This window comes from Indicator indicator, chromosome 10, assembly GCF_027791375.1.
Source record: "Indicator indicator isolate 239-I01 chromosome 10, UM_Iind_1.1, whole genome shotgun sequence".
Lineage (NCBI taxonomy): Eukaryota > Metazoa > Chordata > Aves > Piciformes > Indicatoridae > Indicator > Indicator indicator.
Window position 1 is genome coordinate 21416239 of NC_072019.1, and position 17378 is coordinate 21433616.

The 17378-nt window shown below is 53.1% G+C and overlaps 2 protein-coding genes across 2 annotated transcripts; one reads left to right on the forward strand and one right to left on the reverse strand.

The window, feature by feature from the left end:
* Window positions 1-2813: 2813 nt before the first annotated feature.
* Window positions 2814-12868, reverse strand: LOC128969743 (E3 ubiquitin-protein ligase HECTD3-like). The gene is made up of 21 exons (XM_054384673.1): window positions 12545-12868; window positions 12293-12453; window positions 11770-11862; window positions 11370-11505; window positions 10833-10948; window positions 10453-10566; window positions 9965-10047; window positions 9412-9577; window positions 8920-9001; window positions 7835-8017; window positions 7122-7174; window positions 6737-6801; window positions 6207-6310; window positions 5764-5883; window positions 5335-5424; window positions 4788-4994; window positions 4278-4407; window positions 3769-3843; window positions 3457-3538; window positions 3278-3349; window positions 2814-3014 (listed from the first exon to the last, which is right to left on the reverse strand). Exons 1-21 carry the CDS (start codon window positions 12866-12868, stop codon window positions 2930-2932), a joined length of 2541 nt encoding a protein of 846 aa, XP_054240648.1. The 3' UTR covers window positions 2814-2929.
* Window positions 12869-13004: 136 nt separating this feature from the next.
* UROD (uroporphyrinogen decarboxylase) lies at window positions 13005-16447 on the forward strand. The gene is given in 11 exon segments (XM_054384149.1): window positions 13005-13070; window positions 13072-13229; window positions 14020-14132; window positions 14216-14295; window positions 14498-14560; window positions 14655-14852; window positions 15111-15272; window positions 15403-15540; window positions 15685-15785; window positions 15951-16017; window positions 16206-16447. Coding segments are annotated over 11 exon segments (1311 nt in total). The 3' UTR covers window positions 16371-16447.
* Window positions 16448-17378: the final 931 nt, after the last annotated feature.

Consider the following 17378-nt stretch of genomic DNA (forward strand, 5'->3'; position numbering starts at 1 on the left):
CACATAAATCATCAGGAAGGCCAGGAGTAGTTTGTTTGTCCACTTTATTTTAGATCCTACAGGAGGTAGGATAGACAGATCCTATCAAACTATTTATAGCTTGTCCTACTCCAGGGTATTAGTGGAATAACAAGAACAGCTAGGTTAACATGCGTTATTAATCACCCAAAGCTGTTCTATGACAATTCAGCAAGCTGAAGTCAGGAGAGGAGCATGTGGTCCCTCCCCAAAGCTCATTCCTACCCACCCTATAAAACTGCATCTCTGTCACACACAGATGCTTCCTCCTTTCAGCAGCACAAAGGCATCACCACCTTCCTCAGGATAGCACTGGATTGAAAAAATCAATCTTGACAGACTTGAGACTGGGTGATGGAGCAGGGACACACAGCTTGCGGTTCCTACTGCCCACAAGGGCTCCTTCACCCCTGGACATGCACAGCAGGTGGCTGGGGCACTTGACTTATGTCTTACCAAACATGTCTTATCAAACAAGCAGCTTGAGAAATCAGAGAAAAAAATGTGACCCAGCACTGAAATAACTTTGGGCCCTGAGACCAGAGCTGAGCCAGGCTGACCTTTCCTACAATTCGCTAGGCAGAACATTCAGTTTGCAATGGCTTTAACACACTACAGATGAAAGACAGAACTACACAGAAGAGACCCAGGTGGCTTACCAGCTGCTTTTCCCAGCTCACCTTTACACCACAAGTTCAACAGCACGATCTGTGGCTTATCTTGGCATCCTTGCCCAGAAGCCATGTTTGATGCAATCCTCTGACCGTGCACTAAATGATCTCAACTGAGACCTTGCTGCAGTGAAGAGCTCTTCCTGCAACTGGAAGGGGCTTCCACAGGTCTCTACACCCTGGTGCAACACTACAGCAGTGGCTGCTGCCGTTCTGCAACACATATATGGCCATAACACAAAATGCACAGTAAAACAATTATACATATGGTAAACCAATGTTTTTTCTCAATATATTTGTAGAGGTTAAACCTGGACCACCCTGGATGAGCTCCCTTCCTGCTAGGGCCACGGTCCTGTTACTTCAAGTATTTTTTAAATAGAAATTCTCATTACCAACTACATCTTTCCCCAGAGCCCCAGTACTCACAACAGAACTCGAGCAAGCCCTTGGGCAGCACTCTTCTCAGTGGCAGAAAATAAAACCCAGAAGAGTGAGAGAATCAGAGAGAATCAGGGGCTAAAAGACCTTGCTGGAAGAGTGGAGAAATGTGGGAGAAGCTAACGTCATAAACTCCACAGTCATCAAGTGCTTCAGGTTAGGGAGGACCTAGACCTGAAGTCAGCAGGGCAAGACTGGAAGTAAAGATCAGGCTGCCCAGGGCTGTAAGACAAGTCTTGAGCATTTCCAAAGATGGAGAAGCCACAATGCTTTTATGGAAGGATCCCATTGCTTCAGTCAGGCTGTGTTCTCAGCATCCTCCTGCATATCAGCTCTCTCTTCATCAAAGAGGGCTGGGACTGCGTGCACAGCAAAGTGAAAATACAGCTGCCCAAGTCCCTTATCACTCAGTGAGAAACCTGAGGTGCTCTGGGTACCTCCATAATTAGCTCAGTTACCCTCTGACATCTGCAGTTGCTGCCACTGGGAGGGGAGACAGGGATCACCTATTGGAAATGTCTCAGCCAGAGGTGCCCCTTTCTTCCCAGCTGGTTACCACAAGCAGCCCCAGCTGGCTCTTAGCCATAGGTGACATCAGCAAACCCTTGCACCAAAGACTAGGTCTATTTCATCCATCCGACCCTGAGGCACTCACCAATCAACATTCTCCTGACAGACAACAAAGCACAAGCAGACATGCACATTTTTCTTGCTATTTCCAGTTCTGCTCAATAAGTAATATGACCTCCTGTTGATCTTCCCTAGAGACAAATGGTCAAGGTTGGAAAAAGCAGGATCGATTTCACCTAAATGTCTCATTTCAAATCCCTGCTTGATGCTAAAGGCTCCTTCACCAATGTTCCTAACCAAGGCTAAGCCAGCAGATCAAAGTCCTTTCACTAGCTTGCTCATGCCTCTTAAACCAGACACCCTAGGAGGTGAGTCAGCCACCAACACGGAAGTGTATCACACTGGCTCAAAGAGCCTGGGAGAATGTTCAGGCTAGGCCACCAGCATGCTGGATGGAGAACTGAAAGCTGCAGAGCATAAGGGAAGCAGACAATTCCCATCTCCTGTAGGGGAATAGCTCCTCCATCAGTCACTGCTGTGGTAAGAGTGCACGGGAACCACTGGTGGTCACAGGTACTGGGGGCTAATGCAATGTAAAAGCATGGGAGACCTTTCCTGACAGCACTTGCAGTCCTGCTGTGCAGGTCTGTCGTGACACCTGCTGGCCAGAGGCACCCTTGCAACACCTGTCACCATCCTGCTTCAGTTCTTCTTAAATCTAAGTGAATAACCTGATTTCCATTGATCTCAGGTAAGAGCAGGAACAAGTCAAGGGAATGTGGTCAGAACACAAATGCTAGGACACACTGAGCATCCCTGTGGTCTCAGTACCAGCTCACATTTTTCTGTCCTGTGTTGTAACCTGTCATGCAACTTTGTGGCCCTACCCCACCTCTGGAGCAGACCACAGCCTGAGAGGAGTCAGAGTTGTGAAGCTGTAACAGGGACACATGGAGAAGAAATGCACTGTAGAAATCTACCAGACTGTTCTGATGTATAAGGGCTGGGCCAGGGTTTCATTACTGGAATCACATTTACACTTCAAGCTAGCTCCCACCCTGTTGAAGACCCGAATCTCCATGTGCAAAGAGGTCCTGGTTACCACTGCTGGGAACCAGGCTTCACACCTTTATGTTTATTGTATATACACATCCTGGGAAACAAGGAAGCTCTTCGCACTGTGCAGTTTTGTCAAACTATTGTCCATGCTGCTTGGCCAGGCTGCAACATCACTCTTCCCACGGACTCATGTCTGTATCAATGGCCACACAGTTATAGGCAGCGTAGCGCAACTTCTCTTCACAGACCTTGGCTCTAGGGATGGCGGAGGGGGGGAAGAGAAAAAACAGACAAGAAGGAGTTGCCATTGCTGCATTCGCCAGCCCAGAGGACAAGATGCTTTCTGAGATGGAGGCTGTGCTTCACCAGCTGTTCACAGAGACAATCACAGCAGCCACATGGTATAGGGAAGGGGACATAAATGTGGAAAAGAGATAGGGCCCTATGGGGCAGCACTGAGGTTAAGAAGAAAGCACAGACACACAGGCCCCCAGAGGGAGGAAAGCACCAAAACTTACGTGGCATAGTTGGGCAAGAAGAGGGTGCTGGAGCAGGTGGACGACTCTGGCAAAGCATCCGTCGTCTCAGACCTTAGGGAGAAAGTAAGAATCTGGTCAGAACCAGCAGGCCAGTGAGGCAGGGAAGACCAGACAACAGGGACATGTCAGCCTTGCAGCTGACAGAAGAACAGACTCACCCCATTTTGTCTGGATAGATGTAGATCCGTGCTGGAAGGCGGCTTCTGCCAGTGACAAATCTGAGGAAGCGGCTGCGATCCTCTGTGAAGGAAGCGCAAAGACATCAGATCCTAGAGGGATGGAGATGGAGCACAGCCACCTGCAGGTAATCCTAACACTAGCAAGCAGTTCCTTCAGCTCAGCTGCTTGCTCTCCTTGGCTCCTATCTGTTCCCCAGGCAGAAATGAGAATGGTTTCACCCTCCCAGTTCCCAGCCAGCATGCAGGGGGTGTCATGGCACAAGATATGCAGAGACAGAACAAATCACTCACCATTGGTGAAGTTGTTGAGTGCTTCCCAGAAGTACTGAACACGGGTGTCCAACGGCTCAAAGTCCTCAAACCGGGCTGGCAGGAAGGATATAGAAAAGGAGTTTGTTGAAGGTCCAAGCTCCTCCTGGATAAAATAGAGCAGAGCCTCCCCTGCTCACTCAGGGGTCCTCTGCCAATACAGGAGGAAATCTCTAGATGCCTGCAGGGAGTGCACATAAAGACCCAAAGTGCTAGGGACACACCAGTGTTTGAGCCCTTTCTAGCAAGCAGATCCACATCTCAGCTTCACAGAAGCTCAGATACTGTCAGCGCAGGGATGCCCCAGCATGGAGACAAATGACATCCCTGGCCCAATCAGCACCCAGCTGAAGGCAAGAAGTATACAGGTCCACATGCTCACTGTAATAAAGGCTAATAAAGGCCATTGGCCTCCCACACCTCTCCTTGTCCCAGCATGAGGGCAGTCTTGTTCTCAGGGGAAAAAGTTTTCAGCAGAGCCCTTCACTTACTGAGCTTCTTGAGGGCATCAACTGTGACTTCAGGGTCTCCACAGACTTTTTTTTCCAGCTCCTGCCAGGTGAGGAGGTCAAGAACAGCTTGGGGCACCACCTTCAGCAGCCCAGCCTGCATGGCCATGATCTGAAAAGATAAGGCAGGTAACCAGCAGGTCTTGCCCATTTTTTCGACTTGTGGTTGAGCCTAGAGACTCAAGTGGGTGCAAATCGTGACTGCTGAGCAAATGCCCCAAGAAAGTTGAAAAAGGGAACAGGATCCCACAGAGATGCATCCCAGTTCATTCAGGAAGCTCATGTCAGAGCTGGGAATAAACCCCCATCTCCCATGCTGCTGCAAGCCAATTTGCTTCTCAACAACTCTATGGGCTCCAGGACCTCACCACAAAGAGCCACCTACTGCTGCACTAACGAGCACAGGGACACAAATCATGATGCACCTTACCAGAAACAGACCAAGGAGCCTCTGCCAGCTCAGTGACCACTGATCATATGGGACAGTGTTACCTGCTCCTTGCTCTCCTCCAGACGAGCCTTCTGCACCAGGCGGATGAATTCCTTGCGGTCCTCATAGCGCACCACGGTGCTGCTGCCATTGGGGATCAGCTCCACCACACGCTGGTCACTCAGCACAGTCGTGTAGATCAGCTCGTTCCCAAATTTAAACTCAAAGGTGTCTTTGTCCATGACTTCCATCACCTCCAGAAGCTTCACCTGCCCAGGCCACAAAGGATTGCTTGTTAGAGAGATGCCTAATGAGTAGTGGTGTGCCTGAGCCCTTAACTCCTCCCTTCCCAGACAAGGGCTGGAGTGACTGACAGCAGCACAGCATGGGATATGCTGCCCTAGAGCTCTTTAGCTGACCCTGGGCCATTGCATGCTTGAAGCAGTAGTCAACATGGCTACATCTCTAAATCAGATATAGGATGCATTAAATACTAAGAATGCCCTTTTTCTGCATGTTTCTTGACATCACAGGAGGACACAAGTACAACATGAGGATAGCTGAGTGCCACAAGGCATAGAACAAGCACAGCCTCCCACACCCTCTCACCAGCACAGAGTCCACAGCAGGGAAGTCTTTGCTCCAGCTGACTTCCTCCCCTGTTAATTGCTTCCATACGAAGCCAGGAAGAGCCAGGACCTGAAGGAGAACAGGGATTTTATGAGTCTCTGTGAAAGGAGGCATCCCCAAGGATGGAGACAGGGCTCAACAGTATAGACACAAAGGAACTTCCCTGCTCTCCCTGTCCACACGCAGAGCTCACCGTAGTTGAGCAGGGACCCAACATTGTCTCCCAAACACCCAGTAGCATCTCCCAAAACTCAGGCTGCAAGCTCTCAACCCCTTGGCCCCAGATCCTGCCAAACACCTTTCATCCCAGTCTGTGATCACAGAGTCCTTCCAGGGACAGGCTGCAGAAGGGGCCCAATGACTCCCTTTGCGGCAAGCCTCTGTACAGGGACAGGATTGAAAGCTTACCAGAAACTCCTTGCCCCTCAGAGCTGCTCCCATGATCTGCCCAATCCACTCGTACTTGGCAAAGTCTTTACAGGAGGGGTTGGGCACATACATGTCCCTGGCTTCCCCAGTGCCATTACCCTACAAGAATGAGAGGCAAAACTCCAAGTCATGATCTCAGCATAGCATGAAGCACCACAAACTCTGTTCCTGCAGTGCCTATGGACACTTCTTACAACAGAAATGGGCTAAACCCCACATCCACCTTTGGCAAGACAAGCAGCCAGGCATTTGTCAGCATATTGCAAAATGCGGTGTCACAAAGCCACCTACCCAACATTTCATCAGAAAAAGCTTTGGATCAGTGAAAGCAGGTATGACCCTGGCATGCAGCAGGGGAATAGGGACAGCACTGCATTGCCAGGCAGGGAAAGATCTCCCTCAAATACCCTGACCCGGAGTACCTGGTTGGACGTGCGCACAAAGAAGGGAAGAGGCACAGGGGTGTCCGCCGAGCTGGGACACAGCTCCTCCGACATGTCTGCCAGGCTGTCCCGGAAACCACCACCTGGAACCCCAAAAGAAGGGCACTTTCAGTGGTGTTAACTCCCTATGTGCTGCCCCTCACAGTTACGGAGCAAAAAAGGAATTCTGGTCCAACCTGGCCCAGGGCTGAGCAAAAGGTTTCTGTCAGAGCCTTAGGGCACCAGAGAAAATAAAAACATCCATGCCTGGTCTATGGAGGACAGTCAGAGAGAGTATTGGCACTAAGCTGCTGTTAGTGACTAGTGGAGGTCTGGTCTCTATCCCAGCAAGCAGCACTCTATCATCTGGGACATGGCCAGAGACAGCAGGACAAGGCAACCTGCCTTCCCTCTCTCCTTCACAGGCACTAGTGCTGTGAGAAAATCTGAAAGCTGCTACAGCAACAAAGTCATCCCATCAACCCCCCCAGCTCTGCTCAGGGAAACTCTTGCCTCACACAGCCCCCTACCTTGGTCAATGATGCCCTCTGCGATGAATTTGCACTCCCACCACTGGTCATAACGCAGCGGCCACCTGCGAAGAACCAGGCATTGCCTGAGGCGATGTTCAAAGCCAAGGAGATGCTGGGGAGGCAGCAAGCACAGCAGGGACATCAGGGAATTAGGGTAGACCAGTCTGAGTTCAGGACAGGATAAGATCTCAATCTCCAGAGACAGTTGCATCCTCAGTAGGGAGGTGACACCCTGGGGCACTGGCCCTGATACCACAGCTGAGCTGCCTCCTGCCCTCTCCAGAGCACAGGACAGACAGGCTTCCAAAACATCCTGCTGTGGCACAGGACATAGCTCCCAGAACCGCATGATCCCCCCCTTCCTCAGTCAGACATCACTCACCTATAATCTAGAGGCTTTTCAAACTTGTCTGAAGGTTTCAAGCCTTCATACACCTGCAACAAACAAAGATCATCAAGGCTGGTATCCCTTCTCCAGGGGAGCTTGTGCCAAGTGCCAGGAAATTAGAAGAAATTTGGTTTGCCCCAAACCTTTAAATACTAAGGTTGATCTCTAAATGGTCTCTAGCAGCCCTTTATGTTTGGAAAGGGAATATAAATTACACTGGTAACCACTATATGGAGGTTTCCAGCCTTGGGAGGTATTGGATACATATTAAACCTCACAACAGTCTGGGTGGTTAGAGTAATAGATCTTTTAGAGGTAGGGGGATAATGACAATAGGAAGATCAGTGTTGTTTCAAAATCACAATACAGGACTGTACGCAGCTGCATTATTGTTGTCACACAAGAATCCTTCGCTGCCCTTTTAGTGTAATGAGATTGTTATGTTCTGGATTAGCAACATGCCAGAGAGAGCATCCAGGATAAACTTCAACTCAGAGATCACAAACCCCTCCTAGATGTTATTCCTGGATATGGGATCATCAGCATATGCAATTGCAGGGCCTATGAGTCATGTGAAGAGGCCTTGAGGACTCCAGGTATCTCCAGCCCCAAGCCATCCCTCCCACCCACCCCTTTGTGGTTTATTTTAGTTTTGGGAGGCCTCATTCTCTCCAGAGTGGCAGGCACCCTTCCAGGAGGGACAGTACCTGGGTGAAGACAGCATTCTTGCAGCTGGGATCCAGGGCAGGGTTGTCTCTGTGCTCCATAGCCAGGCGTCGATTAATATAGAGCCGTGGCATGAAATTGGGCTTGCTGGTCTCCGAGTCCTTCAGACACTGGGTAATGAGAGCTGTGCGCCTCTTGGACAGCAGCAAGAACTGCTTGATATGCTGCCAATGGGTATGTCCAAAATGTCAGAAGCCACCACTGTCCAAAACGTGCCATCTACTTCCTACTGAAGCCACTGCACCGCCAGGTCTTTCCCCTTCCCAGGGCCACTGCCTTCCACATACAGACACGTTCTCTTTGACACATTTGCTCCACCTCTGCCTCTGAAAGATTTTGTTTTCTGGTTTAAGGAAGATACCAGATCCAGTTCTCTCTCCATCAGTCATTACCTGATGCTTGAACCCTCCTTCACTCTCACCAGAACGTCTATCCCTCCTGTTTGTAATCAAAGCAAGCTCCTCTAAACAAACCAGATTCCTTAGGTGCCTTGGATCCTGTGTTGAGCCAACACAGCAACTACAGTGCTGTCTGATACCAGGGCTGGAAACACACAGAATGGGGCTACCCCGGCAACGTCTGGCTCACGTATTCTGTGATAGAATGTAAGGAAACAGAAAACTGGAGGGATAAACTCACTCTTATGAGGAAGATGGAAATAAAAAACTTAATAAAGCCAAGAAGAAATTACTGGTAAAAGCTCTGCTGTTTAGACACAGCCTGCTCAAAGCTGCTGGCAGCAAGCACAAGAACAGAGTGTCCTGGGCTGAGTTCTTAGAAAAAATACGTGTCCAGTTCACATGCCCAGTGCTGCTATGGTCCAAATCCTTTAGAGGGTGAAGTGCTCTCACTTGATTCTACTTGTTACCCCACAGCCACATTTCCACATCAGCATTTGAGCAGGAAACTAGCCTCTAAACAATATCATCTTTCAAAGCTTTAATAAACTGAGCTCAGCCCTTGAGCTGGTTTAAAGCAACAAGCTCTGACTGCTTCCTTTACCACGGCCCAAGTGCAATCACCTCGCCAGACTGAGGCCCCACAAGATACAGAGAGAATCACTCACCTTGAGTTTGCTGAATGTGCCAACCGTGTGGTCCCACGCTGGCACCAAGTGATGCAGGACACTGTCCAGGAGCTTAATGAACCTAAATCCCAAAGAAGGTATTGTGACAGAGATGGGACAGGGATCTGCACAAGCCTGTTCCAGACTGAGTACTCCAAGACACAAGCAGAAAAGTAACAACTGATCCAAACCCAAGGGCTTTTACATCACAGAGCTTTTGATACTAAAATCCCACTCCCTTGGCACTGCAGGGATCTTGCAGACCTTGCAAGAGACTCTGCATGCACCTGCCACACACACAGCAGATATGCTGTGCTTGAGACACACAACACACTGAACTTGAGCTGCAAAATTCCTCTGAAAGTACAGAGGAGTTGCCCCAGAAAGCCCACTTAGCCCCCTAATGACTCTGCTATTTCCTCCAGTGTCTAGGATGCCGTGCTGCAGATGGCACCAATCCCTGCAGGCAATACCAGCCCCTCCAGGTAGTACCTTTGGATGAGCACGGCCCGTCGGTAGAGCAGGTCAGGGTCTGTCCCTTCGAGGCGAGGGTAGCGCACGAGATTGGGCAGCTGGAACATGTCAGCGCTCAGCCCCAAGTCCCTCTGTCGAGAGGATTTGATTTTGATGCCTCGGAGGCGAACATCAATCCCATCGTCTGCCAAGTGAGAAGGAAGACCATGGATAATACACTAAGACCATGACAAAGCAGGCCTTCCTGCATGAGAGGTCTGTGACAAAGGCACTACAAACATGACCCTCTCCACCAGCTCCAAGGCTGGGTACTGATAGCCTGAAATGCCTCTGTGAAGAAGCAGTGGGGCATTTACAGAGAAAAAAATAAATAAAACGATTAAAGGCAGAGAAAGGTATGATGAAAGTTGAGAGCTTGCAAACTTCCAGGTCCCCCTGGAGTTTCACATGGTCCCTCTGCCACTTGTGTGAAACAGTCCGCAGGGCCAAGAAGTACCAGCCACAGAACAAACTCCTAACATCCAGTATCTTAGAGGTGCTTTATGGATGTGGCCGTAACACCCAGTCCTACCTCTGCACTCCACAATCCGGATCTCGATGACAGGCAGGTGTGTTGTCATATCCTCAAGGACGCACACATCCCCAATGTAGCTCCTGCAAACACAGACAAGGGATGCAGAGCTGTTCCCTCTCCCATACTGCCAAAATCCACTTGGCTGCTTGTAAAGGAAAAGGTTTGCATCTTTTGAAACAGGAGCCTGTGTTGGGAACACAGACCCAGTTAGCTACAATATGGACTTTGTTGAATACCTGAACCTGCTGGTGCCTCAGGTCCAGGTGACACAAGCTCAGTGAGTTCCACAATTAGATAAGGACAGCCCTAATGACTGTGTCATCTGCTGTTGTTGGCAGAATGAACCCAAAATGCAGAGATGCAAAATGCCCATCCCTAGGCCTCTTAAGCCAGGTTGGTGTTGCCACAACTGCTTAGGGTCAGTGTGTCCCGCACCTCTAGCCCATGCAAGGGCCACAGCACCTTCTTCACCTCCATCCACTCACTCATCAATGCCGACATCATTCAATTTCTTCAGATTGTCCCCCTCGCCCCCATACACAGCAACTCGCTTGGGCATGAAGTTCTCATCAGTGGTATCCACTGTCAGCAGGAGCTTCCTGTGAAAGAAGAATGAAATGAGGAGAAGGTAATTGCATCTGAACACCCATTGCTATTCCCCTCATTGCTTGTTATGAAGTACATGCAGCTGGTGCTCGGATCCCCAGGTACCTGTGAGAATGCTATGACCCTTTCAAACCCTGAGCCAGAGCAAGGGCTGAGGGGCAGGGAACACAGGGCAAATCTGGGCCATGAAAGACTCATGAAGAGAACAGGGGCTGCAGGGTTCACCCCAGCTGCAGTATGCAGGGGAGAGGTGCCTCACTTGACAATGGTGCCTTTCTTCATGTTGAGCCGCACCCAGTGCTGGCCCTGGGACCCATCACTCTCCCAGTACGTGTCAGCATGGCTGTCGGTCAAGCATGACACATTGAAGTCCTCCTGGAAGAGAGGAGTGAATGAAAGGAAGATCAGACAGGGGTAGGATTAACTTCCTCCTAGTGGTTACTCTCATCAGGAATCTTAAGAGCCAGAGGGTGTCGAACTGTCCTGTTTCCTTTGCTGGGCTGTGGGTAGACACAGGGAGTACATAACACACAGGACATTTAGGGCTGACCCCACAAGATCCTCTGGGGTCACACATGCAGCACAGAATATCAAACCCAAAAAATCAGTTTAGCAACTAATACTAGCACTTGCTTCCCAAACGACAGTCCCTCCAGGGGCCACATTACCCAGTATGCTACATGACGCTTCTCGGGCTTCTCTCCCATAATCTCCAACACAGCCCAGCACAGTGCACTAAGCATCATGCACGCTCCCCAGTCCCATGGCACACAGGGCCAATGCAACCTTAACGCACCGTGTAAGATGAGACATCGATGCTGTCCACATACTGCTTGACGCTGCCCAAGTTCTCATCCTCCTTCCCAATGTGATCATACAGGAAATGCACTAGGTCTTCGTCACATTCATAAGTCCATGTTGGGGGCACATATCTATCAGGGAAAAGGGATTAATGGGTCTTGAGAGCCAGAGGCATCTTGGCTAATGGATCAGGGAAGGCAGCTCCATGTCCTGTTTGCCTTGGTCCTGCCCTGCTTTCTGCAGGCTTATCTAGTACAAGACTGTCAAGTAGAGCTGTTCCTCGCTCTTATCTTCTCCCTCTCCACTCCTAGTTTTCAGAAGACAGCTGTCTGAGCAGCCAGGGAGAGACAGTGGCTTGCATCCAACCAAAGCAGAAGCTAGAAAACAGCTCATACCGAAGCTTCTCTACTGCAGCCTCATCCTGCTCCATGGGCTTGGGTTTCGCTCCGAGGCGCAGGGAGTATGTCAGATCCACCACCTGCTCCCATCTGAAACAACCCAGAGGAGGAGAGAGTGAGAACAGCATGAGGGAAAGGAGCTGGTGATCAAAGAGTAGCTGGATGAGAAAGATTTGGGTTTAAAGCTCCTCCACACTTCATCCTCCATCATCCCCCAGCCTCACCATCACCCTTTCTCTTCCAACCATCTCTACTTCCAGCCCACATCCCGTTAAGCAAGTGACAAGTGCAGCAGCCAAGCCCAACACAGTTAACTCCGTATCAGGCATCCCTACTGCCTCACTTCCATGGAAGAAGTAGCCAACAGAGGAGGGCCTCCTCAGTCCAGGGCAGGGACGGCTGAGGGGCTGTGCACTGAAACTATAGGCAGTGGGGCCTGGGTGAACGAGGGGGTGAGCACTTTCCTGTTCTCCCCCCTGACAGGGGGAGCTCACACATACGGTGAGCGGTGGCCCCGCACCTGATGACGGGTTTGTAGTCCACCCCAAAAAGCTGCTGCTGCCGCTGGATCCGCTCCGTGGACTCCACTGGCACCAGCCGGTCCCCGCCGTCGGCGTGTTTGCACACCAGCACCCAACCCTCCTCTAGCTCACATCCACTCCGGTACTCCTCCAGCTGCTCCTGCGGGGGAGCGGCGGCTTCCGTCAGGGACAAGACAGGCCCCTCCGCAGGCAGCACAGGCCGCGGCGGCCTCCCAGCCCCACGACGTTACCTTAGTGAGCTTGACCCAGAGCCCGGCACTGTTGCAGTACTCCTCGCCGGTGGCACGGAGGCAGCCGCCCTTCCGCACCTCGATGGTGGCCCGCGCCGCCCGCTTGCCGCCCCGCGCCGGCCCCGGGCTGTCCCACACACTGAGCAGGCTACGGGCGGCGGCGGGGGCGGCGGCGGGGTCTTTGCAGATCTTGTACTGCACCTCCCGCGGCACGTAGCAGAGCGCGGCGGGCAGCGCCCGGGCGCGGCGGAAGCACTCGCTGCACTGCAGCAGGAACCGCAGCCGGCCCAGCACCTGGTGCGGCGCTTCTCCGCCCGCACGCATCGCTGACCGGCTACCCTGGCCAGCAGGCAGCGGCCGAACCCCCGCACCTGCGGGGTCGCTACTCGCGGGTTTACGGCAAACCCCGCCCGCCGATAAGGCAAGATGGCGGCGCCCGATGGGGCGGACGTAGGGCAAGATGGCGGCACCCGTGCCGCGTACGGAGGGGCGAGAGGCAGGGCAAGATGGCGGCGTACGGAGGAGCGAGAAGCCGGACAGGATGGAAACGTGCGGAGAGGCGGGACTATGACAAGATGGCGGCGCGGGGGGGCGGGGCGAGGGCGGGGCAGGCCGCGCCGATCCGGGGAAGCAACGGTTGGAAGGTGGAGCGGAGCGGGAGGATGGAGGGCGGCGAGCGACTTCTGTGAGTAACCGGGACCGGCGAGTCCTGCATGAGGGACACTGATGTGGCCCTGGACACGGTGCTCTAGCGCTTGTGTCCTGTAATGGGAACACTGGTGTGGCCCTGGGAATACTGTGCTGGCGCCAGAGCCCTGCACTGGGGTCGTTGGTGGGGTGTTGGGAGGCTGGTCGTGCATTGCTGAGGCACTGAAGATAGTGACCCTGTGCTGGGTGGATCAGCAGCGCCAGTGGTGTGGCGGTGAAGGCACTGGTCCCACACTGGAGGTTTTAAGGACTTTGTCCCGGTCGCCCCCGACTGTCACAGCAGGATGAGTGCTGGCCGCCCCTCACGGCTGCCTGGGATTCACGTCTCAGGGGCAGGCCGGACCCCAGCAGCCCCTCAGCAGTGACACTGTGGTGGGGAGGTTGAGGACGCGTGGTTGCTACCTCGGTCGATGCCTGTGTCTCGGGGGCTGCACAGCGCAGATAGGGAAGAGGACTCCCGTGGCAGGGCTGCCCATCCCTGTGCCCCACTGGCCCCAAATCTGTCCAGGCAGGAGCAACTGCGGGCCCTGATAACTTAATCTCACGGGCATTGGCTCTCTCCGGGAGGGCCCTGCGATCCTGTGCAGGAAGAGACCCTGAACCGTGGCGGGGGGGACATTTGTCACATTTGTCACAGCTGGGCACAAGCTCTTGCCTTTCCAGCCGGGGAGTGGGAACACACCACTGTGACACTTTGTGTCACAGGGATCTGGCAGGACACTCGGCCCCTCGTGGGTGACAACCCGTATCTGCTCATTTGTCCACAGCCCCAAGGGCTTCCCCAAGCTGAAGAACGACACGTTCCTGCGAGCAGCGCGCGGGGAGGAGACGGAGCACACCCCGGTCTGGTGCATGCGGCAAGCAGGGCGCTACCTTCCCGGTGAGGAGGTGGAGATGTGTAAGGAGGGAATGGGGAGAGGGGCCTGGCATGCACCTTGTAATGCAAATGCTGGTCCCTTGCAGAGTTTCGGGAGACCCGAGCTGCACAGGATTTTTTTGCCACTTGCCGGAGCCCCAAACTGTGCTGTGAGCTGACGCTGCAGGTGAGGATCCCTCAAGGTGGGGTCAGTGCATCTCCTCTCCCAGCCCAGATGGAGATGGGGGGAAACTTTGGGTCTGACCACCTTGGATGACTCAAATAAATTGTGCAGCCCTTGGGGATTTTACTGCGCCATGTGTTTGTCCAGGTCCTCCATGAGGAGGGGGTCCTAGTCCCTCACTAATACTGCTGCTTCTTCTCTGCAGCCACTCAGACGCTACCCCCTGGATGCTGCCATCATCTTCTCTGATATCTTAGTGGTGCCCCAGGTGAGAGCCATGACTGGTAATGGGGAGTAGCAGCTAGAATTTGGTCTGGGTTTGAGACCACCTCATTTCTTCTTCCATTCTCCCCTGTCCCCAGGCACTGGGCATGGAAGTTGTCATGGTCCCTGGTAAAGGACCCACATTCACAGAGCCCCTGAAGGAGGTGGAGGATCTGCTGAAACTGCGACAGAAAGTGGACGTGACTGCAGAGCTAGGTTACGTCTTTGAGGCCATTACGCTGACACGACACAGCCTAGAGGGCAGGGTGCCCCTCATTGGCTTTTCTGGGGCACCTGTAAGTGATGTGGCTTCTCCCTATAGGCTTCCTAGCAGGGCTTTTCTACTCTTTCTTCTGGGGTGCTATTGGCCACAACACCTCCGAAGCAGTGGATGCTATAGGAGTGCATAGGTGACAGACATTCAACACAGCAGCAGTTAGTTGTGCCCCATGCTCTAAGGTTCTCATGGGTACTGCCTTCAGCACTGTGCCCAGCCTCTCACGTGTTATTGTGTCTCCAACCTCCTCCTCACTCCACTCCTCTCCTTCCCACAGTGGACGCTCATGTCGTACATGATTGAAGGTGGTGGCTCCACTACAATGGCCAAGGCCAAGAGCTGGCTCTACTGTCACCCTGAGGCAAGCCATCGACTGCTGCGGCTGCTGGCTGATGTCATCATTGACTACTTGGTGGGCCAGGTGGCTGCTGGAGCACAGGTGTGTCCTGGGGCATGGGAGCAGGGCCAGGCAAGAAGGCAGGGATTAGGGATGGAGCAGAGAGGGTCCAGCTTCTGGGAGGTACAGGAGGAACTGAGGTGTGGCACTCTCAGCCTCATGTCCCTGGCAGGCGCTTCAGCTTTTTGAGTCCCATGCTGGGCACCTGGGCCCAGAGCAGTTTGAGACCTTTGCCCTGCCTTACATCCGAGACATCGCCCAGGCTGTCAAGAGCAAGCTGAAGGAGGAGGCACTGCCCCTGGTACCCATGGTGAGTTGGTGCTGCCTGAATCGGCCCTGCCATCCGGGGTCTGTTGGAGAGGGATGCATCTTCTGGTACCTGCCTCCCTTGGTCTAGCCCAGGGAGAGGAGCTTGGCCCATAGTGGTGTTACTGCCCGTCTCCTCCCTCCCCAGATCATCTTTGCCAAGGATGCTCACTATGCCCTGCATGACCTGGCCCATGCTGGTTACGAAGTGGTTGGTCTTGACTGGACTATCCGGCCCCAGGAAGCTCGGTAAGTCTGGCAGAGCTTTGTAATGTTGGGGTAGCACCCTAGGCTGAGTACCCTGACCTCTTATGCATTGATGGGTCCTGTGTGCCCTGTGCTGGGGGCTGCAAGCACCTGGCTGCCCCCAGCCTCTGCACTACACACACCTCACCTGCTTTCTTCCTGCTGCAGTGCACAGACAGGGAAATATGTCACCCTGCAAGGGAACCTGGATCCCTGTGCTCTCTATGCACCCAAGGTGAGCCATGGTCATCATCAGCAATGGAGGCTAATTCCAGCCCATGTTAAAGGCCTCATGCCTCAGTTTCCCCACCTGCAGTCCTGGTTCATGTCCCATCAATCCCCTAAGCTGACTGGCATCTTGTGGGGGAATGGAGTACCCTGGGCTGCATAGGGCTGATGCATGATTTCCCACTTTGCCTACAGGAGAAGATTGGCGAGCTGGTGAAGAAGATGCTGGAAGGTTTTGGGACCCAACGCTACATTGCCAACTTGGGCCATGGCCTCTACCCTGACATGAATCCAGAGCACGTTGGTGCCTTTGTGGAGGCTGTGCATGCTCATTCACGGCACATCAACAAGCACAGCTGAGCCTGGGGCGTTGGGACAGGACTCCCGTTTGGGTACAGTCACCTCAAGTACTATGTTGTCACAGGGCTTGCCTTGAGCCTGGGCTTCAGCATTAAACCAGCCCCTTTTCCACATCAGCTGTGTGGCTCTGGCTGGGGCAATGGGGAACTGTACAGTCCTGCAGGTGAGCGGCACTGATGCTAGCGTGGCAGTGGGACGTGTGAGATGAAGGGGAGACCCTGAGCCCCATCCTGATGAATGGGAAGGGTGGGGGGGGGAAAGTGTGTGTGGGATGCCTCTTCCTGACAGGCTGTACAGTGTTATGTCAACAGCTTGTGGGAGATGATACGAGCCCAGAGCACAATAGGCATATCCTGGCACTACAGATGCCCTCAGCCCTGCTAAGGGAGATGGGCTGCCTGAGACTGGCAGGGTCAGAGACTGGGAGCTCACAGCCCACCAATGCCACAGTCTAAGCATTAGCTGTGTGCCACAGTACTGCTCATTACATTAAGCCATCAACCTGAGTGGATGGGAGACAGCTGGCCATATGACAGGAGCTCTCTAGACAGTAGCACCACCAGCACCCTGCTACACTGGCTGAGATGACAGCAGACACCATGACCCTAGCACCACCATCACCCTCCTCTAGTTCACAAAGAAGCTCTTTGGGACCATCCCATTGGTCCTGGAGATCTCTCTGCATAGCTCCCCATCTTATCTGATCCTCAGGACCAAACCTGCCTGGGGCTCTGCAAACCTTGCGGAAAGCAGCCCAAGGTGGCACCTAGGACCCCTGGGTTGTGACTGTGCCACCCCACCGTATGCTGCAGTCCAAGCTGGCTGTAGGAGGGATCAAGACGTGGGCACCACCCATACTGCTCTAGCAGGCACCAGCACTGGCAGGGACCTGCTGATGCTGAGCATGGCACACCTGGAAGCAGCCAGGGTGCTTTGCCTCTGCTCTGTCCTCCCACAAGGCTCAGGAGTTGGGTAGCACAGGGTGCTATGATGCCACCTCCTTCCCAG

Excerpts from the sequence above, each read along its gene's own strand:
- LOC128969743 (XM_054384673.1), bottom strand. The coding sequence starts at position 12,868 with ATGCGTGCGGGCGGAGAAGCGCCGCACCAGGTGCTGGGCCGGCTGCGG. Across the intron at positions 9,002-9,411 it reads CGGGCCGTGCTCATCCAAAG|GTTCATTAAGCTCCTGGACA; the intron begins GTACTACCTGGA and ends TTTGGGATTTAG. Across the intron at positions 5,884-6,206 it reads TTGTGCGCACGTCCAACCAG|GGTAATGGCACTGGGGAAGC; the intron begins GTACTCCGGGTC and ends TCATTCTTGTAG.